The 17201-nt window shown below is 45.6% G+C and overlaps 1 protein-coding gene across 5 annotated transcripts in view; it reads right to left on the reverse strand.

Annotated features, from left to right (window-relative positions):
* ATE1 (arginyltransferase 1) overlaps positions 1-17201 on the reverse strand; it is a 96149-nt gene that overhangs the window by 49261 nt on the left and 29687 nt on the right. For 2 of the 5 annotated variants that reach the window (XM_040438025.1, XM_040438026.1), the window contains exons 7-8: positions 16843-16971; positions 12776-12904 (exon numbers count right to left, since the gene is read on the reverse strand). The exons of 1 other annotated variant lie outside the window; for it this stretch is intronic. In XM_040438025.1, the coding sequence (XP_040293959.1) occupies positions 12776-12904; positions 16843-16971 (258 nt within the window). The remainder of the gene's footprint in view (positions 1-12775; positions 12905-16842; positions 16972-17201) is intronic. 2 more of the 5 variants (XM_040438028.1, XM_040438029.1) reach the window with 2 other exon arrangements.

Genomic DNA, 17201 nt, shown 5'->3' on the forward strand with positions numbered 1-17201 from the left:
TCACTGACCCATTCAAGTCAATGGGTCCGTGAAAGAACACGGATGCACACAAGATTGGCATCCGTGTCCGTGATCCGTGGCCGTAGGTTACTTTTTATACAGACTGATCCGAAGATCCGTCTGCATAAAAGCTTTTTCATAGCTGAGTTTTCACTTCGTGAAAACTCAGAACCGACAGTATATTCTAACACAGAGGCGTCCCCATGGTGATGGGGACGCTTCAGGTTAGAATATACTAAAAGAACTGTGTACATGACTGCCCCCTACTGCCTGGCAGGTGCTGCCAGGCAGCAGGGGGCAGCCCCCCCTGTAGTTAACACATTGGTGGCCAGTGCGGCCGGCCCCCCCTCCCTCCCCTGTAGTTAACTCGTTGGTGGCCAGTGCGGCCGCCCCCCCCCCCCTCCCTCCCCTGTAGTTAACTCGTTGGTGGCCAGTGGGCCCCCCCTCCCTCCCCTGTAGTTAACTCGTTGGTGGCCAGTGGTGACAGGTCATGTCACTTACCAGTAGGAGGAGCTCCCGGCCGGATGCAGACATCGCAGCTCGCAGGTAAGTATAATGGTTCTACAAATTGCTAAGTAACCATGGCAACCGGGACTGCAGTAGCGTCCTGGTTGCCATGGTTACCGATCGGAGCCCCAGCGATTAAACTGGGACTCCGATCGGTACACTCTGCTGCCACCAATGATAGGGGGGAGATTTTAATTAGGAGGGGGAGGGAGGAGAGAAGGCCCACTGGCCACCAACGAGTTAACTACAGGGGAGGGAGGGGGGGCCCACTGGCCACCAACGAGTTAACGGGGGGGGGGGGGGGGGGGCCGGCCGCACTGGCCACCAATGAGTTAACTACAGGGGAGGGAGGGGGGCCGGCCGCACTGGCCACCAATGAGTTAACTACAGGGGAGGGAGGGGGGGACGCCGGCCACACTGGCCACCAATGTGTTAACTACAGGGGGGGGGGCTGCCCCCTGCTGCCTGGCAGCACCTGCCAGGCAGCAGGGGGCAGTCATGTACACAGTTCTTTTAGTATATTCTAACCTGAATCGTCCCCATCACCATGGGAACGCCTCTGTGTTAGAATATACTGTCGGATTTGAGTTTCACGATGTAACTCAAATCCGACGGTATATTCTAACATAGAGGCGTTCCCATGGTTATGGGGACGCTTCAAGTTAAAACATACCATCAGATTGGAGAAAACTCCGATCCGATGGTATATTAACTCCTGACTTTACATTGAAAGTCAATGGGGGACGGATCCGTTTGAAATTGCACCATATTGTGTCAACGTCAAACGGATCCGTCCCCATTGACTTGCATTGTAATTCAGGACGGATCCGTTTGGCTCCGCACGGCCAGGCGGACACCAAAACGACTTTTTTTTCATGTCCGTGGATCCTCCAAAAATCAAGGAAGACCCACGGACGAAAAAACGGTCACGGATCACGGAAAAACGGAACCCCGTTTTGCGGACCGCAAAAAAATACGGTCGTGTACATGAGGCCTTATAATGAAAATTGAAACAGTAACGTTCCAAGAAGTGGAGAGAATGTTTGGACGTAACGGGACTCAAAAATGTTACTATAACCAATTGTTTTATGTCATTTGGGAAATTAAGTGTATTCCCCGATTTGTGATCCAGACCTGTTCTCTGATGGAGGACATTATTAAGATTAATGTAATAAAAAAAAGGGGCTACTGCTAGATTATATCGGACATTGGCCAGATAGGATAATACCTCGGTTTGCCCCTCCCTTAGAGAAAAATGGGTTAGTGATGGCCTTGTTCTTTCTGAAGGAGTGGATGAGAATCTGTAATCCAATGATTGAATTTTTACCAAATATTGATCATAGAATGACGCAATCTAAAATTTATAGGCTGTACTTAGGAAACTGAAGATGATGAAATTAAGAACAGCAGATTATTACCCCAAATGTAATCAGGAAGGGGCCGACTGGGTACATCTCACGTGGCAGTGTCCAAAGCTTGTTCGGTATTGGCTAGAGATTATAAATTATAGGTAAAACAAAAAAATATATATATATGAATATCGTGCAAAGTGCATTTTTTTTTGTAAAAAATATATGAGAAACTCATAACGATTTGTTATAGTTTGGATGATTTGGGCTTTCAGTTTATGAAAACCCCAAAGTCACAATCTCAGGTCCCCTTTGCTCAGGGGGTATGGATTAATTAGCTGACTAAAGTGGGACACTTTGAGCCTAGAATATTGAACCTTTACACAATATTCAAATTTTAAGCTGCTGCATGAATGCAAAAAAAATTTTTTTTTTTAAATTACCAGTCCGTACTTTTTTTTCCAACCCTTCTCCCTCCTTCACGGTAGAGTGTGGGTAGCTCCCCATGCACATTAGCTTGTCAGAACCTGCCGTTCTCAGCGAATTTGGCTGACAATACACTAATGTGTATGCCTTAATGATTTCTTCCTTCATTGTCCTCACAATATTTGTAGGATGGCCATAATCTTTAAAATATTGCAATTTCAGAATATTGGAACAGAAAATCTACAATTAATTTACAATTTTCAAAAGTGTGAATGCTCAAAGTTCTAGCAGAAATGTGAATTGAATGGATGTTTTCCGCTCCCCCCTGGTTTCCTCTGTATTGAAAGACCACCTTGTGCAATAACCAATAAAAAGACCTCTACCCTTGTCTGACAGCCAATGCAAACATACTCCCCCACCACGGCGCTTCGGTGGCTTCTATTTACAGCAGCCAAGGAAATGGAGGATGCTCAGATTACAGGAGTTATGTAAAAGGTGGCGGCAGTGCATCATCATGGACCTCCGACTCCACAGCAAAATGTAGACCAAGCTAAGTTTAAGCTCTGTGTCAAGGGTCTATAAAAGTGTTGAGTGCTGGTCATATACATGCAATTAACATCTAGGCAGGTCTAGATCCCACAAATGAGATCAATGAAGAAAAAGCTATAAAAGTATTAACTCTGAAAAGCAACACATTCAGGTCACAAATGAAGTTTCCACCAAGAAGAAAATGAAGAGCTATAAATTAGCCATTTGTTAGGTCAATCCGGTGCCTAGGAAGTGGTATCTTCTAATGGTGCATAGATCTACAATCAAGGCCTAAAGGGCTATTTCTGCATTTATCATTCACAATCTGGCCACTGGTTTGGAGAGGTCAGCATCTGTGGGGGGGTCTTACTGCTGGGATCACCACCGGTCATTAGACGAGGAGCTGAGCTGGAGAAATAGGATGCATGTCGGACATACAAACTTCTCACCACAGTTGCAGAGGAGATTTGAGGTCTCCCATCCTTTCTATGGATACGAGTGGTCAGACCTCCCCTAGAACATAGCATTAAAGGGGTTGCCCGCGTGTTTAAAACTGATGAACTATCCTCAGGATAAGTTATCAGTATCTGAACGGTGGGGCCAGACTTCCGGCAACCCCGCCAATCAGCTGTGCTGGTGCTCATTCATTTTGTGGGTCTCAGACAACCCTTTAAAGGGCATCTGTCAGCAGACTTGTACCTATGACACCGTCTGACCTGTTACATGTGAACTTGGCATCTGAAGGCATCTGTGTTGGTCCCATGTTCATATGTGCCCGCACTGCTGAGAAAAATGATGTTTTAATATATGCAAACGAGCCTCTGGGAGCAACGGGGGCGTTACCATTACACCTACAGGCTCTACTCTGTCTGCAACTGCTGCACCTTGATTGACAGGGCCAGGCAGTGAAAACGTGAATATGCCTGGTCCTGTCCATCAAAGAGGAGAGGGCGCGGCAGTTGCAGAGAGAGCAGAGTCTTTAGGTGTAACAGCAACGCCCCCGTTGCACCTAGAGACTCATTTGCATATAACACTACCTAATTTTTCCCAGCAATGTTGGCACGTATGAACACGTATGACAACCAGGTCAGATGGTGTCATAGGTACAAATCTGCTGACAGAAAAGGACAACTCAAGTAATTCACTATTAATTTATTTTTTTGCGCTATTGTAGGAGAAACGCCCAAGTGTATCGCACTTTTGATAACCTCAGCTTGATAACTTTTTTTTGGAGGTAGGTACACTTTAAGGTGACAAGTCATTCAGCAAACATGCAGAATGAGATGGAAGGAACCGAAAATCAAGACGCGTTTTGACTCTAACAAATGCATACTTCATCTTCCAATAAAGCCTTGTGCCACTTGGCAGTACGGGCTGGAACTGCAGTAAAGTCCGAAAAAAACACTCACTCACACCTACTCTGCCTTTTTTACTGTTTGAAAAGTTTATAAACTTGTTACCTTGTGAAACAAAGGCGGCTTTGCTGGAAATGGTGAGTGCCTCCTGTTACAGGACCTGCAGTCCTTACGGTGCAGCAATGAGGTTGTAAAGAGGCTCAGAAGGCCGCACGCAGGACCCGCTTCAAGTAAACCTCATCCACAACATTGCACAGCCAAATCTGCAGAGCACATTAGGGCAGAAGACTTTAACACTACTCAGACCAACAAAAAACTACGAAGCGTGGTGCCGCCTCACGCAAGCGGCAATTAATAGGAATTGCAGAGACAAAACAGAAGCCGCAGAGGTTCGTGTCTATGCAAACCGCCGATGCTTCTTGTGTACTTTGGAAGCTCCAGTAAGTGAACGAGCCAAAGAATCCTCAGTAATGCCGTGGTTAATTGAAGAAAGGCATTTGTAAATGGAAGGTGTGGTGAGGAAATGGAGAGATTGTCCAGAGGAAGGGTAAGCCGTAGACGCAGGCGAAACACGCAAACTGTATAGAGGTTATAAGTCCGGACGCTGCTCCATATGGCAGGCTGCGGTGGATAGGAGAGAAGGATAGGGACATGAAGAAACTGTCCTCGCAGAATGGAGCCTCGCAAATGACATAAGATTCCTCACCAACTCTTAATAAATACATATATTCTACATAAAATGCCAATTCTGAGCCTTCTTTTGTTAGAATGATCCTCTGTTATTCCTCCCATCAACTGATGACTGGGTGTTACCAATCCCCCTTTTTAACAGGGTGCATTCCTACACTGTCCAATCAGCACTGACAGTGTAGGCACATCCCTACTGATAAGGTATAAGGAAAGTTACTCCAAAATCGTTAAAGGAGTAAACCGGGTCATCATTATCACATCAGCAGGGGTCCAAGTCCCTGCATCCCTGCCAATCCTCTGTTTCAGGAAGCCGATGCGATCGCCAGAGCTCTGATGAGCGATGCAGGCTCCCGGCAGCTTTCCAAGGACAGCGCCGCACATTGTATAGTGGCAGTGCTTGGTATTGCAGCTCAGCTCCATTGACTTGAATGGGGATCAGCAGCAACTAGGGCAGTAAATGTGACTGATGTACAGTGATGTCACTGGCCTAGGAAGAGGCAGTAGCTACAGGAACGTTTCAGATCCCTTAGGGTACTTTCACAATAGCGTTCATTCTTTTCTGGTATTGAAATCCCGTAAAGGGTCTCAATACCGGAAAAAAACGCATCAGTTTTGTCCTAATGCATTCTGAATGGAAAGCAATCCGTTCAGGATGCATCAGGAGGTCTTCCGTTCTGTCCCTTGTACGGCAACTGACCGGACAAAATACTGCAGCCTCCAGAATACTACCGCACTTGCCGGATCCGGCTTTAATTTCCATAGAGATGTATTAATGCCGGATCCAGTACCAAGTGTTCTGGAAATTGCCGCATCGCCGGATCCGGTTTTCCGGTCTGTGCACGCACATGGCTGTTGATCTTTGAAAAAATTTCAATACCGGATCCGTTATTCCGGATGAGACAGATCCGGTATATCACTGGATCAGTTTAACGGATCCGGAAAATAAAGCTATCCGTTTGTACACGGCTTGCTGGAACTACCTGCCGTATTATAACAAACGCTAGTGTGAAAGTACCCGAACCTTCAGCTACTGTAAAAGTACATCTACAGGCATAGGCTACAACAGCATGCTGAGAGTTGTAGTAACAGACTGCGGGCCAGGCGCTGGCGACTCTACAGGGCAAATCACAGGCATCAATCACTGCATGGCGCGTCGCCACTGAAATGAAGGACATAGAGACACTTCTAAAAATAAAAACTCAATCTAGGCCCAAACGACAGTGAAGTTCAATGTTACCCCTCGACGTCTAAACTATCTTCATCAACAACGTCATACAATGCATTTCAGATGATGGGGTTCACGGTAAAATATAACAAGGATAGGCTATAATGTACAATTGTTTTATGGCTGCTGAGAGTCCAAGGGTCTGCAGTGAAGGGTTAAATACGAGTGAAGAGCGGGCGGGGGAGAGATGGAAAGAAGGCATTCCATCACTATGCTGGCCTGCTTCCTTGCACATGCTGTTACTGCACAATGTCAAAGCTGTGATTGTCCCTTGGAGCTGGAACGGACCGCGCTGGGCCCGGTGTGCTTGCCTCCTGCATTTCCGTTTCACTGGCGGGTGGCTGTGGTTTAGAAAGCACGCAAAGTGTACCCCTTCAGAAGGAAGAGAGGGGGGGGGGGGGGGGGGGTGGCTGAGCTAATGTAGTACAGGAGAACAGAGGGACGCTTGTTCACCTTCTTCCAACAAGCTCCACAGTGCACTAAATCGAAGCACAGAAACCAGGCTATATTTAAAGGTCTCGCCTGTCCACAGACCTAGCATGGAGGACAGGGGCCGGAGTGTGTCCTGGAACAGCAAGGGGAAAGGCTCTTGAGGAAAACCATTTAAGACCTTATGCCCACAAATGTATTTTCATTCCGTGTCCATTCAGGTTTTTTTTTTTTTGCAGACCGTATATGGAACCATTCATTTCAACGGGTCCGCAAAAAAACGGAAGGTACTCCATGTTCATTCCGTTTCCATATTTCCATTCCGTAAAAAAATAGAACATGTCCTATTTTTGTCCGCATTATGCACAAGGATAGGACTGTTCCATTAGGGGCCAGATGTTCCTTTCCACAAAACACGGACGTCATCCGTATTTTTTGCGGACCGCAAAATACATACGGTCGTGTGCATGAAGCCTAATGCTCATTTTGTTCAGACACTAGCAGATTTACAGCACGGGGCAAGTAAAGAATAAAAGGCTTGTTTAGAAGGTGGATATAAACTATAGCGCTCGGGACAAGGTGATCAGCTCCAGGCTCAGCTGAACCAGATTTCCTAGTCCGAAAGACATTACTGATGGAGGCATCTGGTATGTTTCACATCAGATATATAGATCGTTGGGGGGTTTACATAGGGCAAAGCCCCCTAGTCATACCACCGCTGCATTTGCATGGGGCACTTGCAGACCCCCATTCTTGCGATGGCTGGTCAGGCCCCACTTATCCTGTGGACACACACACACACTTTTTGTTGTTTTTGGCTTGTGCAAAATACCATTAGTTCAATATACTAGAAACGATTTTTGGTGTGCTTTTTAAAAGGGCATCTGTCAGCAGATTTGTACCTATGACACCGGCTGAGCTTTTACATGTGCACTTGGCAGCTGAAGGCATCTGTGTTGGTCCCATGTTCATGTGTGTGTTTTAATATATTCAAATGAGCCTCTAGGAGCAACAGGGGCGTTACCATTACACCTAGAGGCTCTGCTCTCTCTGCTTTGTCTTCTCCACTTTGATTGGCAAGGCCCGGCAGTTCAAACGTCATTACACTTCCTGGCCCTGTCAACCACAGTACAGAGGATGTCACAGTTGCATAGAGCAGATCCTCTAGGTGTAACGGTAACGCCCCCATTGCTCCTAGAGACTCATTTGCATATATTAAAATCAAATTTTTCTCAGCAATGCGGGCATGGGACCAACGCAGATGCCTTAAGCTGCTAAGAGCACATGTAACAGGTCAGACAGTGTCATAGGTACAAATCTGCTGACAGATGCCCTTTAAATCTTCCCTGCACTTCTTATTTCCATAGAGAAGCCTTAGGGTGAAAAGAAATGCCAAAACAGCTCCTATAATACAATTCACATTTATCTACAGCTGTGCATTTTTTTTATTTAAATCCGTATTTAAATCAAATGTGTAACAGCATGTCGCAGTGACACCATTGACTATCATTACAAAACAATTTTGCACGACTTTTCGGCAACACGTCGCTGTGTAGCCCTAGCCCTGGGGGGTGGGCTTTGGGTATTTCTGGGCTAGTTTTGCTCTTAATGAGGCTCCACTGGAACATAATGATTGCCCCTGGTACGACGGCTAAACCAGGTACAGGCGCTGCAGGGGAAAGGTTAATAAACGGTGCCATGTCAAGATGTGTTGAATGTCCGCTTACCTAAGGACCCCCTAGTGCACTTGCTCAATGTGGTCCCGGAGGCGGTTAGTCTGTTTCTCCCCCTTTTGACGTCTGCCAAATGCCTTATATCTCTTTACTGGGGAAAAAGTGCTCCGTCCTCAAAATCTGAGCTTTATGCTCAAATTCAAGATGTCCACTCTTTAGAGTGCTCAGTCGCCCTTCAGAGAGGTAAGACTACCAAATTCTTGAAGACATGGCAGGCTTGGGGCTCCTGTGCATCCAGACGGAGAGAAGTACCCCCCCCCTTCTTTTTTCGCTTACCTTTTATTTTGCTGTCTATTAGGCTCCGATCACACGTCCGCAGTGTATTGCAGATCCGCAATACACCCGGTCGGCACCCCCATAGAAATGCCTATTCTGCGGACAAGAATAGGACATGTTCTATTTTTTTTCCCGGAGCCGCAGACCGGAAGATCAGCAGCGAGCTCCGGAAATGCGGACAGCACACCGTGTACTGTCCGCCTCCATTCCGTCCCAATAGAGAATGAATGGGTCCACACCCATTCCACACAATTGTGAAACGGATGCAGACCAAAATTACGGACGTGTGAATGGAGCCTAGGCAAAAGTGTTACATTTCTGATATGCGAATGACTTGTATTTTGGTCCTACTGTGTTAGGCTGACCGAATCTTTGTATGTTCCATTTTGTTACGATAAAGCTCAAAATATAAAACTTAATAAACATTACAGTTAGAAAAAAAAACTGTGCCATGTGACAGATTGGCGCACAGTTTCCTGCCACTCTATGCAGCTGCTCTTGCTAACAGAAATTAGCGAAAAGAACAACCCTTGAAGTTGGTTGGAGATGTATCAAATATCATTTTAAGAAAGTGCAGTTGCCATTAGCAACGGAGTCAGGTTGCTGCTCCCATTTTCTAAAGGGTATATGAAAAAGGGCTGGACCGTGACTGGTTGCTAGGAATAAATGTTCCTAGTCTTTGCAGACACACACGTGTATGTTACTGCTGCCAAAGTCTCCAACATACTGCCTTCCAAAGAAAACTTCAAGTGGGCAACGGAGCCCAGCAATTGGCATCCAAATTAAAAAGATACACAAATAAAAAAAATCCCATCTTAAATCACCAAACTAAACTACTGCCAATAAGAGGATATGGCGGTTTAGCAAGGTGTTGTGGGGTATAAACGAAGCGATAAATCAGACTCGGCAGCCCTTCCAGCTAAAGCAGGGTGCACGAGATACGGCCAAGGATAAATTCAATTTGTTACTGAAATTTCTGCAACTATTAACACATTTTAACCATCTGAATGGAGTTGCTCCTGCAGCAATCCTATGTTTTTCTGCAGGCCCCATTCACATGAAAAGAACTCAATTTCAGCCGCAGAAAACAAAAGTGTTAAAAGGGTTGTCGCTAGCTGAGGTCTGGGGGACGACACCTCCAAACAGTTTCGGGTGTAGCTCCATCACTGGATGTCAGCGCCGGAACTACCCAGCACCATTAAAGGGGTATTCCGGTTATAACAAGGTATGTCCTATACACAGGATAGGGGATAACCATCAGATCGGTGGGGGTCCTACTGAACATACCCCGTGGAGTCCCCTTGAAATGGACGGAGCGCCGCCATTCCATTAATTTCTAAGGGAGCTCCAGAGATAGCCAAGAGCTGTATTCTGCCATCTATGGAGCTCCCTTAGAAATGAAAGGAGTGGCTGCATGCATTTCCGGCTGGCCACTCTGTCCATTTCAGGGTACAGCGCCAGCCCCCCCCCCCCCCCCCCCCCCCATTCTCGAGATCAGTGGTGGTCCCAACTTTAGGACCCCCACCAATCTGATAGTTATCCCCCAAACCCGTAGATAGGGAGATAACTTGTTATAACCGGAATAACCCTTTAACCTTGTAGTTGAGGGAGCTATTACAGCAGTGCTGCTCACACTGAATTCAAACACCACATTTCTAAAAAAAAATGCAAGGAATCTTGATGCAGATTAGGCTACATGCACACGACCGTATGCCATCTGTTTTTATTTTTTTTGCGGATCCATTGTAACAATGCCTAAAACGGACAAGAAGAGGACATGTTCTATTTTTTTGTTGCGGGGCTACGGAACGGACATACTGATGCGGACAGCACACTGTGTGCTGTCCGCATTTTTTGCGGACCCATTGAAATGGATGGGTCCGCATCCCATCAGAAAAAAAACGGAACGGACACGGAAACAAACAACGTTCGTGTGCATGAGGTCTAACGCGGCAAAGTTTTCAGCATGCTAATACATGTGAACATACCCTAAGGGTTAGCCCAGAGGCGGCAACATTTTTCAGCAAGTGCGTCCACAGTGGATTGTGCTGCAGTTTTCATCCATGCTAGTGGTAAAGTGCCAGTCCACAGCACTTCAGTAACGGCATGCGTCAGGACGAAATGTGTCAAATCTTGTACTGTGCTGCATTGCTCTGTGCTAATCTGCGGGTAAAATTCTCCATGTGTGAAACAACCAAGTGTCCATTTGAAAGGCTTGCTTTGATGCTGAGGACCTGCCAACAAAGACTCTGCGCAGTGGTTGGCACTTACAGTGTTGAGTGCCAACCGCAAGCACTTTTGGGGGAGCTTTCTTGCATGGACCATAACCACAGTGAAATACAGAGGCGATCTGTGCGCTGATCGCAGGAGGGCAGGAGTTCTAAGCGATGAGCTGGGGACAAGGGCTACAGTTCAGTAGTGGTTTAATTATTGGGATATTGGAACAGAATTTATTTTTATAGCAGAATATAATCAAATAGTTATAACCATTTCCAACTCTGCATTCTCAACATACAGACCAACCTTCAACTTACTGCTGGAAAAATATTATCCGTCTGCATTTTGAAGGGGTTGGTAAACAGCATGGAGGTAAAACGCAGAATTAGGAAAGAGCGAACTGTCAGCAACCCACCGACATGAAAACATCCACTTTTTGCGGTGTGTAAACAGCTTTTCTAATAGCAGACTGGAAAGCATCACCCACTGTTAAAGAGGTAATATCATCACAGACAATCCCTTTAAGGGTCCAGCAGTGTTGGATTTTTCCCCATTCAAGTTTTGCGCCCACAGCAAACATGTGAGTTTCAATGAAACCCCATCAATTCAGAAGGCAGTCCTCTACACTGCAATACTTGGGTGCGCAACGTGTTGGTCCCAAAAGCGCCATGTAGCCGTACCCTATTATGAGGGGCAGCGCCAGCAGTTGATTTTACCTGCAGGAACTGGGACACTGCCAAAATAAAATAAAAATGCATCAACAATTGACATGCTGCAAAATCTGCACAGCAGGTCAATTTCCGCACCAAAGAAATAAAAAAAGCAAAATAAACATGAGATTTGTCTAGCCTCATACTGTATTATAACATGTACACAGAAACGATGCGCATAATCCGCACTGTGCGCAGCCCCCCCCCCCCCCCCCCCCACCCCCACCTTAAAGGCTGCCAATAATGAAGGCAGTGTACAAACCTACAGGGATAACTTGGTAGACCTCATGGATACAAAGCTCTAACAAACTATGCCTGAGCTGTCTATTGGAAGGCAGGGTTGAGAATAAAACCCTATGAACACAGTGTGCGTCAAAAGTGTACGCCTTGTTTTTGGCTGTCTGCAACCACACATTTTGATTGTACTAAAATCGGAATAAAGCCCCGATGTGAAGATCTTTAGACAATGGACACAGCTTTCCTTCCTTGTTCAGAATAACAGAAATAGTCGGACTGGATGCTTTTATGCATGAGAACTATTGTGTGAAATAGCTGACTGGTGTATAAGAATAATGCTGTGACTTATTGCTGCGGTAGAGGCAGACAGAGCAGTTCTCAGTGCTGCAGTAACCTCACTCTAGCAATCTAAAGAATACATATGTCATTCTATTCTTGTAGTTGTAGTTCCACATTCAGCTCATCACCATTAGAGTGACTTTGTGTTCCTACTGCAAATATATTGCTTGGCATCAACTGCACGATATGTCAACTCAAGAAGCAGCCACAGAATATTTTCTATTGTCTGCAAAATTTATGCAAACAGGCCTTACCACACAATTACCAGTTGTGTTTGTAGACATGGCACACAGAAGCCAAACTACAGATCAGCTATAAGGCATGCCAAGCTTGAGGAGGAAAAAGTCATCATCTATTTCGTAGTACCGTAGTTTGCGACAGAGAAGGCTGTTCTTTCCCAGCAGCAATTCATCAGACTGCGCCATATTTACAGCTATGGGGGCCTTCCGTGCTCTTAACAAGCAGGAATGAGTCACAAGCGAGAGTGCGTAAAACCTGATCTGGACATCTTCAGAAAAAGGGACCATAGAACATACTGGAAAAGTCGGAGCAAAGAGTCTTATACACCTTACAGGAAAAATATGACTCATTAGCCGTGCTACACTTGATGCAAAAGACGACGTGTGAGGGAAAGGTCAGTCGTGTCTAGAGAGTTCCATGACGATCCATGCAGAAATTGAAGGGAAAAAATAAAAAAATAAGAGGGGAGAAGAAAAAGGACACAAAACATACAGTTACAGCAGACAGGCAATACCTCTGAGGGTTGGCATTCATAAGGAAGGTCCTTGTGCACGCTCATCTGATACTTGGCATAAAGAGCGGCTGAAGAGTCGAAGGAAGCCACAAATTCAGGATCCTCCATGGAGACTGGAACTAACTTGACCTTCAGGGGCAAGGGAAAGTCCAGCTTAGCTACAGAAAAACACAACTGACAGCACTTCCGAAGTGATCAATCTAGATGGAATGTACGGGCGCCGTAAATGGTCACCTGCTACAATGGGAATAAAACATACATGAATAACAATATACATCAGAGAAAAGTCGTGGCTCCAAGTGTCTGCATCATCAGATGTTCCTTCTTTGCCAAGAATCTGTTACCTGTAATTTGTAGGGTTACAAAAACACACTTGGCGGATACCCTGCCAAATAATGCACACCATTATACTAGGTATATCAATGCAAAAAACACTGCGCTCCATGTAATTCACAGCTTTTTTTTCTTCCCTTTCTGTGGGTGGGCAGCAGCTCGTCAAGCACACGCAACTCCAGGAGTGCACCACTGTCAACTCTTGTTAATTCCTTCCTACCCATTCACCAAAAATATTCTGGCACACACACCACGAGAGAGTCCACTAATAAATAGCACTTTAGTATGTAATGCTCCTCTAAATATCCTTTTTCTGTATAGAGAGATGTAGCTATATAATTTCCATGAATTTAGAAGAACGGGTGAATCACTAATCTAGCACTAGTCCAGCACTGAGAGGTGAGGAAGAGAGCAGGGGAACTGCAAAGCATTTTAGTTCACCTCTGAATTCAGAAGATGGTGGACAAGAATTTCAGCCACATGAGAAACAGCAGGGGGCGCTGACAGAGATCAAAACGTAATGCACAAATACAAACGAAAAAGATCAATTTTCTTATTGGACATATATTGCACTAATATTTCACTTGAAATGCCCTATTCACTGTATAGGAATACTTTTTATGGGATAACCCCTTTAAATCTGCAGCATGTTAATTTGGATTTCAGCCGAGGAATTTACCATTTGCAATACACAGGGTGAAGTCTGTGGAAAACCCTCGGCATTTACGCATTGAAGAAACAGTGCAAATTTTGATACTGCAGAATTCTGACTGATACACTGCGGATTTTCAGAGGCGGAAAGTGAAGATACCCTGAGAAAAACACATTTAAGGACGACTCCCTCTACCGGGCTAGGTCCTAGGCTGCAGTGGTGATAAGAGGTGTCATTTTCACTGCAGTGACAAAGAGAAATTTAGTGATTCAGCATACAGACCCCATTAGAAGACAACGAGGTATGTCGTACGCTGTTGGTATCTATCATGTGACTGATCCAGAATCAGGGACCACAGTCCCTGTTTAAACCACAATGCAGATGTGAACAGAGCGTATAAATAGCCTTACTAACAGTGACCACAGGTAGGTAGTACAAAGTCCAGTCTTGAAGAAGTGTACAGTTGACCATCACCGTAAAATGGAAGAATAGTTGCTACTAGGGTAAGTTTTTCTTTTTCCTGCGATACGGGATAGGCCATAAATGTCCGACAGGTGGCCTAAGACCCACACCTACTGAGAGAAAAGAGGACCCCCTGACCCCCAGGGCTGTCAGACAGGCCGGATGCATGGAAAGGTGGTAGCTCACATACACAGCTCCATCCAAAACTATGGAAGTTATGAATTAACCAAGTTTGCTCCACTATGTATTCACTCTGCCGAATAAACTGAGCGGCAATGAGGAACAGGCATATAATCAAAACTGTGAAAATGTGGGAAAAAAACTGCTTAATACGTTCAATCAATTTTGTGTATCCAGAAAAACTCAACATGCTTATGTAATAAAAAAAATAATAAAAAAAAATAAAAAAAACATGAAATTCATGTGTGTTTTTGAGGGTGCCGTTTTTTTTGTTGCACAATGTTTTAGGGCATTTTATAATTTCCTACTGGCCAACACGTAACATCTGGCCGAGGCTTCCTAGAAGGAAAACATTCATCACATATTCCTCAGCAGCAGACTGCCAGTAACTGGTCAGTGGTCTGCAACATGATGAGAACCTACACGTCCCAGCATGCCTTGCATGCTGCAAACATATGGAATGCTGGGAGGCCACAAGTTGAACTAGGAGGCATCAGCCATCGGAGAAGCAATGGTTTTACTCTCCAAGTTATGTTTACCTCCCAGATGGAGTTAAAGAGTTTGTGTCAGCATGATCAACCCTATCCATATTACCTAGTAGGGTTGACCATGATGATTAAAACAATACCTTTGATTTTCTCTGTAGACAAAATGGTTCCCAAGATAACTGTTTAAAAAAAAATATATATAATAATGTAAATAGGTTGGTTCAAGTACCAAGGGGCTGGCCAGGGCCCTTGGAGCACCGCTTTTGTAAAGACCCTAAGTTCTGGACACGCCTCTGTCCCCATTGATTGACAGGGCTAGAAATTTCACCTAGCCCTGTTTTCATGCACCTGCACCATGGCGCTTGTGTACTTGATCTGCTATGGCTTCCGGACCAGTGCATATCCAGACTGTGCATACGCCGATGATGCGAGGCTACACCTGGAAGACGAGGAAGTCAGTGCTTCCAGGTCTAGTCTCAGGAAGCAGGAGGAGATCCAATGAGCAAGCGCCGAGCCACAGTGCAGGAATACAGGGCTAAGTAAGATGTCTAGCCCCATCAATGAAGGGGGATAGGGGCGTTCTAAAAGCAGTGCTCCAAAGGCTCCAGCTGACCTGTTGGTGCTCAAACCAGCTAATTTACATATGACTAAAAAAGCTGATCTCTCTACCTGCAGAGATAAATGTATCATTTTAATCACCTGCCTGCAATATGTCTGGTGCAGTAGGGTTAATCTGGTTCTTTAAAGAGGACCTTTCATCAGTTTTTACTTGCTAAAATCACTGCGCTTTATTACTGATCCGCTCCTCCGTTGCGGCGCTGTGCCCCCCGTTCGGTTTTGGCGCCCTGCATGCTGATCAATAGCATTAGTACAGGGAGGAGCAGACGGCCATGCTTCTCAGGGGCGCCTCCTCCTTCCTGGCTGTGATCTGTCCAATCGCAGTGGACCGAGTCACAGCCAGGGAGAAGGTGAGCGTTTTTTTCTCAATGGCTGTAATGCGCTCCGCTGCGATGGGACCACACCACAGACAGGGAAATAGAGACGCCCCCTGCAAAATCTTGCCGTTTCCTCTTCCCAGTACAGATGCTACTGATTAGCATATAGGGCGCCAAAACCGATGCGGGGGTGCACAGCGCCACAGCGGATATGAAAAAAAGCGCAATGACTAATCACTACCTACTGCGGGATTTTAGCCAATCCTACAATAAATTCCTGTGCAGAGATACAGGACAGCATGAGAAATTTACAAATAGCACACAAAAAGTCTCATGAACGTCTATTAACATTGCCCAATACAAATCTACCGGCCAAAAACGCCCATTCTCCCACCCACCGCACAACACTGCCAAGGCAGTGCCTGAACACCTGAACGATTACAGCTCGGAGAGCAAATGTCAAGGGTATCATTAGAAAGTCAATATCTCATTCACTCCTTAAAACTAGAGGGGGCACAGACCCCCACACAAGCAGAGCACTACCACAATGTAACTGGAACACGTAAAGAGACTGAAAGCGTTTGTCCTGCTCTAGGCACGCAGCGATTGATATCACTGGGTTGGCTCCCTGTAAGGAGAAGTGAAGAAGGTCACTGCCTATTTGTGCAGAACATCGAGATCCTGTTTAGATTTCTTCGCTATCTAACTAGAACATTCGTGATTATGGCTGGCACACAAGCAACCGCAAGCTGCAGGAATAGCAGCCTAAGGAATGGATCAGAAACCAAATCCAGTTTGTGGTGCCATCTGAGGCAGGTCACGTTATCTACCTATGTGTGTGCAGCAAGGGACACACAATGGAATCTCAGGCCGTCAAGGTCTTGTGAAGTGCTGGCTGTGCTGGATAAATCTGAACCCATTGCAGAAGGAAAAACAAATGGGTATAAAACACACTACTTATATTTATATCCTATCATTCTTATGCCTGCAAGGTCCTGGTGTCTTTGGTCTTCTGACCTGGCTCACAGTTGGCTTGTCGGGTGGGTCCTTGTGAATGGTCATCTGATAACGCTTATATACTTGGTAAGACTCTTGAAACGTTGCTTTGAACTGGTGGCTGGGAGGAGAGGACCTCACAAGTTTTACCTTCAAAAGGAGTGAAATAAAACACAGCCGTTACGGCACCTTAGGAGACATCGGTCACCCCAGAAGGAGAAGGGACACCATGCCGGGCATAATCATGATGCAGAGAAATGTACAGATTATAAAACATTGCGACACAATAAAAAAAGGAATTTAAAGGGGTTCTCCGGGAATAATTTAAATTGGCAAAGGCGACTGGTTGCCACCACTTCTATAGCTGCCTAGGGGGATGA

Source organism: Bufo bufo, chromosome 6 (genome assembly GCF_905171765.1).
Source record: "Bufo bufo chromosome 6, aBufBuf1.1, whole genome shotgun sequence".
NCBI classification, from domain to species: Eukaryota; Metazoa; Chordata; class Amphibia; order Anura; family Bufonidae; genus Bufo; species Bufo bufo.